The following is a 14,466-nucleotide window of genomic DNA, read 5'->3' on the forward strand; positions in this document are numbered from 1 at the left end:
AGAAGAAGAAAAAGGTAAAGATAAAAAAAATTATGAACACCAATAAATAAATAAATAAATACATACATACTTACCAACAAGTGAAGCTAAAAATCAAGTGAATAAAAAGTCTGGCCAAAACCGCTTTGGCTCAGTGGATAGAGTGTCAACCTATGTACTGAAAGGTCCCAGGTTTGATTCCGGTCAAGGGAATGTACCTTGGCTGTGGGCACATCCCCAGTAGGGGGTGTGCAGAAGGCAGCTGATCGATGTTTCTAACTTTCTATCCCTCTCCCTCCTCTCTGTAAAAAAAACAATAAAGTATATTAAAAAAAAAAAAAAAAGTCTGAAGAACAGAATGGACTGGTGAATATAATGGAATTAGGGACATAGAAAGGGAGTGGACTGACAATTCTCAGGGGAAGGGGGTCTGAGGGGTGTGGACAAAAGTCTTACACCTATGGATGAAGACAGTGGTGGGGGGTAAGGGCATGAGGTAGGGTGGGGAATCAGGTGGAGGGGGAAAAAAAGAGGAACACCTGTAATAATCTGAACAATAAAGATTTATTTTTAAAAACTGAAAGAGAAAAAAAATGAGACATACATTGTATTGGAAAAACTGAGAGAAAGAAAATAGCAACTCATTGACATAGTAAATAAAAACAACTTTTAATTCCTCATACCTTGTTCCTATATCAAATAACGATTCTTAAAATGATTTAAAAAGACTTGGATACCCTTGGAAAGTAATATTATAATACAAAGCAACATTTCTATACTACATTTTCATAGGTATTAAAAGTAATAGTAAATTGCATATCTTTCATTCAAAATATAGAAAACTGAATAGTAAAACAAAACTGAGAAGATTATCATTGGTTTGTGCTGGATTTTAACTAATTTTAAGTTATTTTTATTATATACTACATAAATTTGAGGGCGTAAGAAATACATTTTTCTTGATTGCACAAAATTCTTGGTTTGCAAAACATACAGCCTAGAACATTTCCACAGTGACCATAAAGTGAATAGAAAGCATTTCTCAAAGTCTCAAGTCGAAATGTAGGGGAAAGCAGAATGAAAGGTGACTGAGATCCAGAGTACAAGGGATTGGCAGGTTCATTCAATTAGCAAGTTGCAGAGTTTGGATGTGACCCGGATTTTCTTGTCTAAAAATGCTTCAGATTATCATATTCAAGAAGAAGGGGGACAGGGGGAATCTAATTATAGTCCAGATCACCTCACACCAGGAAACATCTGTAGAGAGTTTTAATTTCTCAAAACTCAATCAGGTGTGTGTATGGTCCATTGGTATCCAGCTTTAGCACCTGCCTGTTCCCGTAAGTGCCATGTTCCACCACCACCCCAGCTTCGGCACACTTGCTGTTCGCCGCCAATTCCTTTTCACAGAGAAGCACAAATTGGGAATAGAGTTCTAACCCTTCTTCTTTCCCAGAGTTAGAGTGATACTGCATGCTTCTTCCCTTCACTTTCCCCCCAAGGGTGGCCTGAGGAATGATAAGAATGTTGCCAGGTAGATCCAATATGGAGACGAGCTTGCCATTTTCGGTTTCACTTAATTTCACATTCAACAGAGTATTCACTGGGTGGGGAAGAAGGGAAAAATGTTTAGAAGTGAAAAACAAATGGAGAGAAGAAAACCAACAATTCTCTAGTCAGCAAATCTCATTATTTAAAACCCACTTTTTCAGTTCATGCTTTTTACCCGAAGTCTCTATTTAGATTTTAAAAACTGCTTCACTAAGCTAAAAGATCAAAGAATGAAAAGCAAGGCAAATTTCAAGCAGAAAATGGCATAAAGCTTTAAATGTGACTTGGCGGTTAAGATCTCCTAACAATAAGTTTATCCGGAAAGAACTAAAATAACTGTATACTGAAACCTCAAAATAAAGGGTGTCCCCAAAAATGTGTAACACACTTGGAATGATTAAAAAGCCAGTTTATTTACATAGAGTTTATTTTTAAAGTTTAAAAGAATCTACGAAGATGAATACTTTTTTTTTTTTTTTTTTTGTCAATGCCTGTTTTCAAACTGATGGCCTTTCTGGTCCAGGCACTGCTGATAACTTGAAGCAATGGAATAAAAAACATCGAGAATCATTTCGTTCAATGTTTGTGTGCTCTTAATTTGCCAGGTTTTGTGTTACAAACTTTATCTTTTATGTATCCCCATAAAAAAAGTATAGTGATGTTTTAGGATAAATTCTCTTTGTTCAAAGCTTAGTCTGGCTTCCTGCATTATTTCAAATCACTTAAATGTGAAAAGAAGTGAAAATTAGGTGCTTTGTCAGCTGATAAAGTGTGTATACTTTTTTTTTTTTTTAGAACACCCTATATTGTTGCCCCTGGAGGATACATGAGAAGATTTTGCCTTCTTGTTCCATTTACATTTCATAAGCAAATAGTATTAAAAAAATACAGTGATAAATCCTCCTCTATAAAGCACCAAATTCTGCTAGAGGCCCGATGCACGAAATTCATGCAAGAATTCCTCCTCCCAGGTGCCAGCAGCGGTTTCCCTCTGGCACTCAGAACCCGGGCTTCCCTCGTAGCCAGCCCAGCTTCATCCAGGTCGTCCGGTAGGACGAATGGTCTAATTAGCATATTTTGCTTTTTTTAATTATAGATATTAGCCCTGGGCCTGGTAGCTCAGTTGTTCAGAGTGTTGTAAAACTCATACTCCAATAATCTGGCTTGAAAAAGTATGCTTTCTGGTGGGCTACTCAATGTTTTCAATATCACGGGGTCTGTAGTAAATATTACTAAGGATTCAGTATGATTGCTTCACTTAACAAATCAGGAAATTAATCTGGTAAAAATCTGCCAAGGTGACCATCCAAATGAATTTCTATCAATTTTCTTTCTTTTTTCTTTTTATAATCCTCACTGGAGGATATGTGTGTTTGTTAAAATTGATTCGAGAGAGAGAAGAAAGAAAGGGAGAGAGAGAAACATGGACGTGAGAGAGAAACAATGATTGGTTGCCTCCTGTATACACCCCAACAGGGGATGGAACCCACAACCTAGGTATGTGCCCTGACCAGCAATCGAACCTGCAACCTTTTTGGTGCATGGGATGATGCTCCAACCGAATGTGCACCTGGCCAGGGCAAGCACTATCAATTTTCACTTAACTTACACCTATTTTAAACTATCACTGCTGTTCTCCATTACAAATAGGACTTTGCTGCATGGACTGACTGCTTCTAAGGAAACTGTAACTCTTCAGAGCACTTCATTCCAGTGGAACGCACCCCCTAGCTATCCAGGCCTCAGGCTAGTAACAGCGGTAATTTTGGAATACAAGGCCAGAGAGGTTAGTATAATTTTTTTCTGAGGAAAGTACAATTTATTATCCTTCTACACACCTACCTCTAGAGGCTATAATTGAGAATTCATTTAATGCTGTTGGTATACAAATATCAGTGTGCAGAAATAAATATAATATAAATACAAACTGTCAGTAAGTGGAATTAAAATGAGGTAATGAATTAATGGCATGTTGCAAACTCAACGATCCCAAGACAGGTTATCAATCAAGTATCTCTAATGATGTATACAGAAAGTTCAGTTTTGAAAGGTCCCTGGATCTCAGGCCAATTATACTGAAGATGAATTGAGGAAGATTTGGCACATCTGCTAGGCATGCTATTTCAGACTTTCTGGAGATAACTGGTTGTTACGTTCCCAAGGGCACATGATTTGATTGGAAAGATCTGAATCCATGTAATAAGTATGAGGTGGGGTTTAAGAGAATCCCATCATACAAGCTTCCTTTGCCTTCTGGAATAGAGGGAAATACAAGCTAATGCTATCCATATAGATGGACTTATTTTGCTTATAACTGACACCAGCAGAATGTGATTCTTACAGTCATAGTTCTTTACTGAGGATTATGATATATAAAGCTTTGTGTTAAACTATTCATTAGAAGAGTTAAGGTGAACCTCCTCAGTGTTTGGAATTCACCACAATTTATACATGTATTCAAAGTGAACTCAGGAGGATATTTTTGGAAGCATACAGGATTTGACTACTATAAAACAAAATGCATCTTGGATGTGGTTGGTTCATTTCATCCTATAACTTAAGATCCATTTAAAAAAATATAAAAACAGCCCTAACCGGTTTGGCTCAGTGGATAGAGTGTCAGCCTGTGAACTCAAGGGTCCCAGGTTCTATTCTGGTCAAAGGCAAGTACCTTGGTTGCGGTAAGGGAGTGTGCAGGAAGCAGCTAATCAATGTTTCTCTCTCATTGATGTTTCTAACTCTCTATCCCTCTCCCTTCCTCTCTGTAAAAAAATCAATAAAATATGTTTTAAAATATATATATATATATATAGTCGAGACCGGTTTGGCTCAATGGATAGAGCGTCGGTTTGGGGACTGAAAGGTCCTGGGTTTGATTCTGGTCAAGGGCATGTACATTGGTTGCGGGCACATCCCCGGTAGGGGGTGTGCAGGAGGCAGCGGATCGATGATTCTCTCTAATCGATGTTTCTAACTCTCTATCCCTCTCTCTTCCTCTCTGTAAAAAATCAATAAAATATTAAAAAAATAAAATAAAATAAACAAAGAACCAGCTTAAAAAAATACACACACACACACACACACACACACACACACACACACACAACTTTAGGACATTAATCTTACATCACAATGACAAAAATTCTCTTCCTGTTCTTGAAGATTTCTACTATACTATTTTATGATCAATAAAGATTTAATTCAAGGCAAAATATTAACTCAGGAAAATGGACAGAATGTATAATTCCCAATTAGGTTCTGGTAAATAACCCTTTATAACAGGAGCCATTATTTCATGTTCTCTAAGCTCCCTATTATTCTGCAGATTAAAATTTTAAACCATTACAGTTCCTGGCTTTCCATTCCCACCTATTGTAGGTCCCTTAAGTCTAGTTTTAATCCTTGGACAAATTGTCAAACATGTTCGATGTCTCAGTATAAAATTCCCTCTAGGGGTTTTAGCTGTTAGTTTAAGCTGTTCTTCAATGATCTATTTACCCTGGAGATCCACTACTTGAAGCTCTTTAGTTTAGCTTCTGCATGCTTCAACTACCCATTTGTGTAATTTATGTCGTATTAATCGAACTAATGGGTACTGTCCTTCATTCATCAAGAGAATATAACCTGTCCCCAATTTGGGGACAGCACCATTATTTTAGGGTTTTGGGGGCATAATCATTATATGAAATACTGTCTTGAGACTACATGAACGTAAGTATCACAAAGGATGGGCAATGCTATGGACCATCCAGTACACTGAAAGGCTGCAGGCAGGTCAATTATTGTTCAGAGAGCTTAAACATTGCCTCTGCTTTCTCTGCCCCTGGATGATGTGGATGTAATGACACTGAGCTTGGTTCAATAATCAGATGTATTTATACAAATTTTCTACAAATAAATGCATAAAGCGTTAATATAAATTCTCCCTTAATCATGATGCCAATCTGAGCTATCCAGATTTGAAGGGGCCACATCTTATGCATCCCATGTCACCTACATGTTCCTGATAGGGATTCTGGGAGATAAGAAAACTATATTACAAAATGCAGCATCTGTTTCTCCCTATACTTGGCCACCCTGTTTCCAACAAGTTTCTGTATCCCTAGCTGAATCTCAGTGGTGTATGTGTGTATGTGTGTGTTTACACAATTCTATAAGCCATCTGAATTGCTGCATATAGTTTTAAAGAATTCCATCACACTCCTTAACTTTAAACTTTGGAATAGGCAAACAGCTAAAGTCAACAGCAGTACAGAATTAAGTCATTTACAACATGCCAGTAAATTTAAGATTGTGCCTTTTGCCCTGTCTGGAAACTTATCTATCTGTTGCTACACATTCTCACTCAAAAAAAAGAATCAACATCAAAACGTACCCATTTTTGGAAGAAGTTCTTTATCAGCTCCCTTGAAAAAGCACACGTAGATCACTAATCCTCTCTGAATCTACAAGAAATCACCACAGTAAACACAGATTAGAAAGAAACTTCTATGTAGAGATAAAGAGGGAAGTGGATAAAATTTCACAACTGTAAAGTTTAAAGGCAAAAGAGAAGTAGGTTTTTACAATATTGATTTCTTAAATATGTTGAGGAAACAAAATCTTTCCAATATTCAATCTCCTCAATTATCATTTGTTTCAGAAAATTAAGTTTAAAATACAGCCAACAGAGTGAAGAACACAAGTTTTACCTTTAACATTTACTTCTCATCAAAATCATTAGACTATGAATTAGTTTCCTCCCCCAAAGTAAGACTGACAGACACATTTAGTTTGCAGGGCCCCATTTATTCAACACCAAATGAATCTGCATTATATCTCATATACCTAGCTGATGACATCATCACTCTATTCCTCCTGAATAGATCATGAAATTACTTGCAGATCATAAAAATAAGGGTCTGATTTTATTTCACTAAACTCCAAGAAACCTTCCAACCATTTCTTGTTATTGTTAATGCTTTAAACAAACATCATTATTAGGCTTTGGAAACTGCATTTATGATACTAAGTTCTACATCACGAAGTTGTTACGGCGATCATAAGCTATTTGTTTTATATAATGACTTGGATATTTCTTTATGTTTTATTTTTATTTTAAAATATATTTTATTGATTATTTTACAGAGAGGAAGGGGGAGGGATAGAGAGTTAGAAACATCAATGAGAGAGAAATATCGATCAGCTGCCTACTGCACACTGGGGATGTGCCCACAACCAAGGTACATGCCCTTGACCAGAATCGAACCTAGAACCCTTGAGTCTCCAGGCCAACACTCTATCCACTGAGCTAAACCGGTTAGGGCCCAATAATAGATCTTAAATTATGACCTAAAATTCCCCTGTTCAAGTCAGAATCACTTGCCTTGCAGCTTCTTTCAGTATAAACATATCAAATATATATAAAAGTACAATATTTCTCACTGTAGCTTAAAACAAGTTCACCTTCTAAGAAGGAAAACATTAGTTTGTGACAGCAAAGCTCTACATAAATGAAACTAAAAATGCAAAATAACCTTCAAATCTTTTGACAATTAAAACAAGTTTTTAAAAAATTAGAACTTTCGATAATAGAATAGGGGAGAGGATGCTTGAGAAAGAGAAGAGAATTTACTTTTTAACTATCTCTTTATACTAATTTAACCATGAGTAGGAGTGAAAAAGAAAGGTTTAAAATAGATTTAAAGTTAGTAAGTGCAAACTGATAGTTTGGAAGGCTGCTAAAATATTTGTGGTTTTGCATAAGGAGATGTGGCATGAAAAATATGAAAAGGTAAAGAAGCATGGCAGAGCCGAAACTGGTTTGGCTCAGTGGATAGAGCATCGATCTGTGGACTGAAAGGTCCCAGGTTCGATTCCGGTCAAGGGCATGTACGTTGGTTGCGGGCACATCCCCAGTAGGGGTTGTGCAGGAGGCGGCTGGTCGATGTTTCTCTCTCATCGACGTTTCTGGCTCTCTATCTCTCTCCCTTCCTCTCTGTAAAAAATCAATAAAATATATTTAAAGAAAAAAAAAAAAGAAGCATGGCAGAAATCTAAAGGATTAACAGTTTGGGATTTACTGTACCATGAGGCAACTATAAAAAGTCAATTCTCTGGATAAGATGGCAAATATCTATCTATCTATCTATCTATCTATCTATATAAAACCCTAATATGCAAATCGACCGACTACCCTGTTTCCCCGAAAATAAGACAGTGTCTTATATTAATTTTTGCTCCCAAAGATGTGCTAGGTCTTATTTTCAGGGGATGTCTTATTTTTCCATGAAGAAGAATACGGTACACATTTATTGTTAAATGAAAATAAAGGAAATTTATTACCTGTATACTGTACAGTAGTACGGTAGTTGTCAACACAAACCAGACAAACTGTGAATCCTACAGTATCAAGAATTTACTCATTTATTCAATGATAATTATGTCATCATCTTCTGGAACATCATCATAACAATCCAATTCCTGAATTTCCTGGTGAATTTCTTGTGACTCCATTTCTTTCAGAATCAATGGACCAAATCTCTCATGTTTAGCCTAGGGGGGCCTTATTTTCAGGGGGATGCCTTATATTTCTCTCAGAAGGAAACCTGTAAGTAGGTCTTATTTTCTGAGGATGTCTTATTTTCAGGGAAACATGGTAGCAAAATGACTGGTTGCTATGATGCGCACTGACCACCAGGGGACAGACACTCAACGCAGGTGCTGCCCCAGCCCACAGGTCCTAACTGGCTGCAGCAGAGGGTGGAGGGATTGGGAAAGGGGAGAGGGGCAGGGCTGGCAAGAAGATGGTGGATGCAAGATGCAAGCCAAGGCAGGTGCAAGTGCCCCTTCCCCCCCAATCACCCCACGGTTGCCCCACAGATCTGCCCTGATGGCCAGCCAGGCCTAGGGATTCCACTGGTGCCACAAATTTTGTGTACTGGGCCTCTAGTAAAGAGAATAAAATTTCAATATATGTAAGAGAAATCAAGATCTCAGAAAAGGCCACAACAAAAACAAGGAGTAAGAAACATGAATATTTAGAAAGCAAAAGGGAGGGGGAAATATAGGAATGTTTATAAGTATTTCCAACTTGGCAGAGGGTAACAGATTCTGATTTAAGAAAAATCAGCCACATACCATCGTTTATGGGCAGTATTTAAAATGACTTTGATTGTGTTAAGGAATGCTAGATCTGGGATCAAATCAGCAGGAAATGCGATGCTCCTCTATTAAAGTTTCTGAGTACCTTTAAAAAGTCTTCATTATAAACTAACATTTCTCTCATTTCATCTTACTCCCAAAATAACTTTCTTGGAAAAAATATCACTTCTATGTTGACCCGGCTGCTGTCAACATAAAGGGAAAATCAAGTCAAAACAGACCTTTAATAATATTTGCAACAAATTTAACCAACAAACTCGGACCATCTCAGCCCAGCAATGCTGAGGGCTGGAGAAGGCTCTTTTAAAGCGAGTGATCTGGGACAATCAAGTATCCAGTCCACCCAGGCTGCGGTGAATGCAAGTTCAAACACCAGCCGCGGGCCTGGGCTGGGGACAGGCTCCGCCTCCGGAGGCGGAAGGTGGAGGGAAAAGGGGCGGGGCCGAGGCGCAGGGCGGGGCCAGGCCGGCCTCTGAGGGCAGGCTGATTGGGCAGACCGGCCGGAAGTCCTGAGCCGCCCCGCAACAGCTGCTGGGCCACGTGGCCGCCCCTAGAGAGACGTGGGGAGAAGGGGGCGAACCAGGCGCAGAGACCGCGCGGGAAGGACCGCCGCGGCGCCCGGGGATAATGGGAGCACTGGGCTCATTTTACCTCCACCCACTGGGCCGCGGAGTCTGCCTCGGCGGGGCGCACTTGCAGCCGGGCGTGCAGGCACTGCTGCAGGAGCGCCCGGGCCTGCGGCGGCCGGCCGCCGTCAGCCATGGCTGCGCCCGCGCGGCGACCCACCGGTTCCGGCCGGCCGCGTGCGATGCAGACTGTACCCACCCGGCGCAGGGAGGGCGCGGGGTGTGGCGTCCTGATGGCTGGGGCCCCGCCCTCACGGGGCGTGGCCTCTGCCTGGCCCTGGGCTGACTCCCGCCCTCACGGGGGCGTGGCCTCTGCCTGGCCCTGGGCTGACTCCCGTGAGGTCTTCTAAGAGGATGTAGACACCTACCTGCTTCTCTAGTAGGTGCCCAATGTATGTTTTTTCTTTCTTTTTTAATATATCTTATTGATTTTTTTACAGAGAGGAAGAGAGAGAGAGAGAGTTAGAAACGTCGATGAGAGAGAAACGTCGATGAGAGAGAAACATCGACCAGCTGCCTCCTGCACACCCCCCACTGGGGATGTGCCTGCAACCAAGGTACATGCCCTTTACCACAATCAAACCCTGGACTTCTCATTCCGCAGGCAGACGCTCTATCCACTGAGTCAAACCAGTTTCAACCCAGTGTATGTTTTTAAACGAGTGAAAAGACTTATTAGATCGGCTCCCTAAATTTTCAGACATTGAAAAAAATTAAATCTGCTTAAATCCATATTGTGCCCATATTAGGCTATGAAGATAAGTAAATAGAATCAGTTGAATCACAAAATGTAAGCAGAGATGAAACTAAAAGCTATAACTTTCCAGAAAAAATTCTTTTACCCCAAACAATAAAACAACGCTGCCTCCACTGTAAGGATGCTACAAATCATTCTGATGCTGCAGTTGTGGGAAAGTTTTGGTATACTATGTGAATACACATTTGGAGATCAATCCTTTATTTTAAAAAAATTTTAAGTTCTCAACCGAGGATCTTTTTTTCATTGATTCTTGGAGAGAGAAACATCTATCGATGTACATGTCCTGGACCAAAATTGAGCCCAGGACCCCTCAGTCCACAGGCTAAGGTTCTACCCACTGAGCCAAACTGCCTAGGGCCGGAGATCAATCCTTTAGAAAACATCCTTGCTAAAAATATTCTTACCCAAGAATGTGTGGGATTGTTAATAAACGTTTTAACTTGCTACTAATACAAAAATAAAACGACATACAGCACACACTGATATTCAATTCTGTGATGTGTTTCCTGTAAGTAGAATTTAAATGAAATTAACCAAGGGCTTGGTTTCCTTTCCCACATAACATATTCCTTGAACATCCATCGGATTAGCATTGTTTTTCTATGGGCTGGGAGGATTTAGAGGAGAAATAATGGTGTTACTCTGATTGCATTACCCAGGTCATTGATTTGGGCTGTTGGCACAATGTGCCTATACATTCAGGCCTGTTGTTTTTTAGAAGGTGACATCACTGATAGTGTTGCTATACATACAAAGTAGTGTGGTGGAAGAAAATAATCCATGCATAATCAACAGTCTTTTCTACACAAAATTGAAGCTGCCTGTTTGCTGGTTGTCTTGCAGCTGCCTCACACTTGTTGCAGAAAACGAACAGCAAAATCTCACATTATCTCTGATTGCTGCATTGCAGGGGTTGGCATTTTAAAACATTCATTGACATTTGGAAAGCACAGACAAGTTACGTTGTCTGTACATTTTTAAAATTGTTTAAAGTATTACATGTCTCACCCCCGCCCCCCCATTCACCCCCTCAAACACTCCCACCCCGGAGGGCAAGCCCCCACTGCCCCAGTGTCTGTGTCCATTGGTTATGCTAATATGCATGCATACAAGTCCTTTGGTTGATCTCTACCCCCCCTGCCTTCTCTCTGAGGTTGACAATGTCTGTACCTTTATGTCATTATAACTATTGAGTCTCTTTTCTTTTTCACTTCCAGACTCAAGTTTTATAAGGCATAAGGAATTTTCACATAGAGGCCCTTAGCAATGACCTAAAGTCAGGAAGGACTTTGATGTCTGTTTGTATATGGGTACAGGAGTTAGGGAGGTCTTTTGAAAATAGGGTATGTGGTTACCAGAGATCTTTCCATAATGAAGGGACTTTAGCAAAGTGGAAAATATTTCCTGTGAATAGATGGAGTCTGGTTGGTAATGGTTAGCATCTTAAAGATCACCAATTACTTTAAACATTTCTTCCTCTCGGCAGGGATCTCTGGGACACTACTATAGGTAGTACATTAATAGGTTGTGGCTCACTTATTATATTTTTCCTTCTTCCTGCAGAGGGCAGTAGATAGTAGGCACTGAAGAGAAAGTATTTATTTTCTCTATTTTATTTATTTACTTATTTTTGAGCATCTAGACTCATTCCACAAAGAATTTAAGAAGGCAAGACATACATACACTAAAATAGTAAAATGTTAGGAGTAAACAAAATCGAATTTTGTAAAGTAAATCATAATGGAGGAAATAAATAAGATTAGTTCTTGACTATAGTACTGAGATGATAAAGTATGTAGCAAAGTTTCCACAGGAACATAACTTTAATTTTTTTTATATATTTTTATTGATTTTTTACAGAGAGGAAGGAAGAGGGATAGAGAGCTAGAAATGTTGATGAGAGAGAAACATAGACCAGCTGCCTCTTGCACACCCTACCGGGGATGTGCCTGCAGCCAAGGTACATGCCCTTGACCAAAATCGAACCCGGGACCCTTAAGTCCACAGGCCGACGCTCTATCCACTGAGCTAAACTGGTTTCGGCATAACTTTAATTTTTGTTACAAAACATTATGTCCATAGTATGTAATGTCATGAAGGAGCATGTTGTACAATTTCCTTCATGTTAGACATCAAAGGCAAAGCATAGCATTAAGAAAGGAAGAAGTGGCCGAAACCGGTTTGGCTCAGCGGTAGAGCATCGGTCTGCGGACTGAAAGGTCCCAGGTTCAATTCTGGTCAAGGACATGTACTTAACAGCCGAAATCAGTTTGGCTCAGTGGATAGAGCATCGGCTTGCACACTGAAAGGTCCCAGGTTCGATTTCGGTCAAGGGCATGTACATTGGTTGCGGGCACATCCCCGGTAGGGGGTGTGGAAGAGGCAGCTGGTCGATGTTTCTCTCTCATCGACGTTTCTAGCTCTCTATCTCTCTCCCTTCCTCTCTGTAAAAAATCAATAAAATATATTTTAAAAAAAGAATAATACTATTTATTTAAAAAAAAAAAAAAAGAAAGGAAGGAAGAAGTGATTCACTGGGACATAGCGAGCTTTGCCTCCTGAGTATATAAGAAATCAGTCTGGGCAGGAATAGATCTCACAGCTCTACAATGCTGAAAGGGGATCCTATGGATTATGGGTTAATTATTAATGCATTCTAGGCCCCCTGCAATGGTAGAATAATTTACTTAGAGGTGTTTTTTCAAAATGAATTAATTACTTTTTGGTGTTAATCCTAACCAGAGGATATTTTTCCCGTTGACTTTTTTTTTTTTTTTTTTTAAGAGACAGTGGAAGGGAGGGAGGTGTGGGAGATAGAGAAACATTGATGTGAGAGACACATCAATTGGTTGCCTCCTGCATGCACCCCAACCAGGGTGAGCGTATAACCTGCAACCCAAGTTATGTGCTGGGTGACTCAGGGGACCCTTCGGTGTGCGGTGCATGCTCAAACACTAAGCAACACCCAACAGGATTATTTAGAGGTTTTAAGTTGTTAAAATAATCCAAGTTGGCTGACCCAAATTTTAATATTCAAAAGTATTCCACAAATATGAAAGATTTAAGAACAATTTCTAAAAGATCCTTTACAATTGATGCTAAGCTTCCTGATTGTAAAGAGGAAAGGAAAGAGAAAGGAACTATATTCTGTTTCATAGTCTTCAAAATAAGCGGAGGAAATTTTACTAAGATTTAGCTCTAAAATGAGCCTCTTATCTGAGACCTGACCTAAGGGTATGCTAATCAGTAGAAGTGCTGCTGGAAGAGATAGATGTTTCATCTTAGGGGAGGCTGGAGGAAATCTAGCCCCCTACTACAAAGCTCAGAGATTTAGTTCTTCCGTGCTCAGGGAGGTGATTGGGTTCTTAGAAATCGGTTCACACTAACTGAAATGCACATGAATTGGGGTAGGACCAGAATACTAATTTATTCATTTATAAGAAATGTTGCTGTGACTGGAGCAGAAGTTCTCACATAGGGTGCGATCAGCATATTTCCCCCTGTGGCTTCTTTACTAATTTGTATGAGAGAGAGATGCTCTTTTACCAGGCATCGAAACTGAGGTGAGAAAGACCCACGTTAAACTTGGCTTCAAGCCACTTGCCACATGCATTAAGACTGAGGAAAGAGGAAACAAACAGATTCAAATAAGAGCCTGAAATAAAAAGTGTAAGGGCAAATATTCCAAACCACAACCATATATTTGTCACGGGGCCTCTTCTTACAGAGGCAGAAACTGGGGCCACAAGGGTCAATACAGTTGAATCCCCTTCATATGGAAATGTGAGGCTTGGGAAAATGCAAGTTTCCACCTAAAAGCTGAGACTGTCTTCAACATGGATAGTTTGTGCAACCAGGTGGGGGATAGAATTTAGTTTGGAACCTTGTATTGATTGCTCTTTTGTTCGGTCAACTTTTTAAAAAAATTCCTATTTCATTACTGTACCATAAGCTGGTGTGTTGCCTAGGTAACAAAGCAAGGGCTTTTTCCTTTAAGGCAATGATGTATCTCTTTGGCAGTCTGTAGGACTTCCTCAGGGTAGGCTGATGAATTATCTTGACATTTGAGTTATTTTTCAGTTCATAGTATTGTGATAACTTAGCAAAGTGATGCATAACCTTTTGAATATTTGTCTCCTTCTGTTGGTTGTTTTATCAAGTTAGGCCATCCTGTTGTAAGGCATTTTTATAATTTTGTGTGCTCTGAAGAAAAAAATTGTGAAATATTTTGAAATGGACAAGAGATTTCCAGATATCCTTTGACTGGAAAGCTAACACCTCTGGAGATTACCTGATAGCCATATGGGGCATCATAGGATTTGTCTTTGACTAGGCTGTCTTACAACTTGTAGAGATAGAAGTTAATTTTTTCATCATTGATAGTAAGCAAATTGTTTCTATCATGCT

At 39.6% G+C, this 14,466-nt stretch overlaps 1 protein-coding gene across 1 annotated transcript; it reads right to left on the bottom strand.

The window, feature by feature from the left end:
• Nucleotides 1-527: 527 nt before the first annotated feature.
• Nucleotides 528-9,500, bottom strand: DTD2 (D-aminoacyl-tRNA deacylase 2). The gene is made up of 3 exons (XM_084875219.1): nt 9,325-9,500; nt 5,906-5,975; nt 528-1,582 (listed from the first exon to the last, which is right to left on the bottom strand). The coding sequence occupies exons 1-3, from the start codon at nt 9,433-9,435 to the stop codon at nt 1,257-1,259; spliced, it is 507 nt and encodes a 168-aa protein (XP_084731345.1). The 5' UTR covers nt 9,436-9,500; the 3' UTR covers nt 528-1,256.
• Nucleotides 9,501-14,466: the final 4,966 nt, after the last annotated feature.

The sequence above is a fragment of the Pipistrellus hanaki genome (genome assembly GCF_964339955.1).
Source record: "Pipistrellus hanaki genome assembly, chromosome: 1".
NCBI classification, from domain to species: Eukaryota; Metazoa; Chordata; class Mammalia; order Chiroptera; family Vespertilionidae; genus Pipistrellus; species Pipistrellus hanaki.

Coding starts and splice junctions, on each gene's coding strand:
- DTD2 (XM_084875219.1), bottom strand. CDS start 9,435: ATGGCTGACGGCGGCCGGCCGCCGCAGGCCCGGGCGCTCCTGCAGCAG. Junction 5,976..9,324: donor CCGCGGCCCAGTGGGTGGAG/GTAAAATGAGCC, acceptor GATTTCTTGTAG/ATTCAGAGAGGATTAGTGAT. Junction 1,583..5,905: donor AGAACTTCTTCCAAAAATGG/GTACGTTTTGAT, acceptor TTCCCCACCCAG/TGAATACTCTGTTGAATGTG.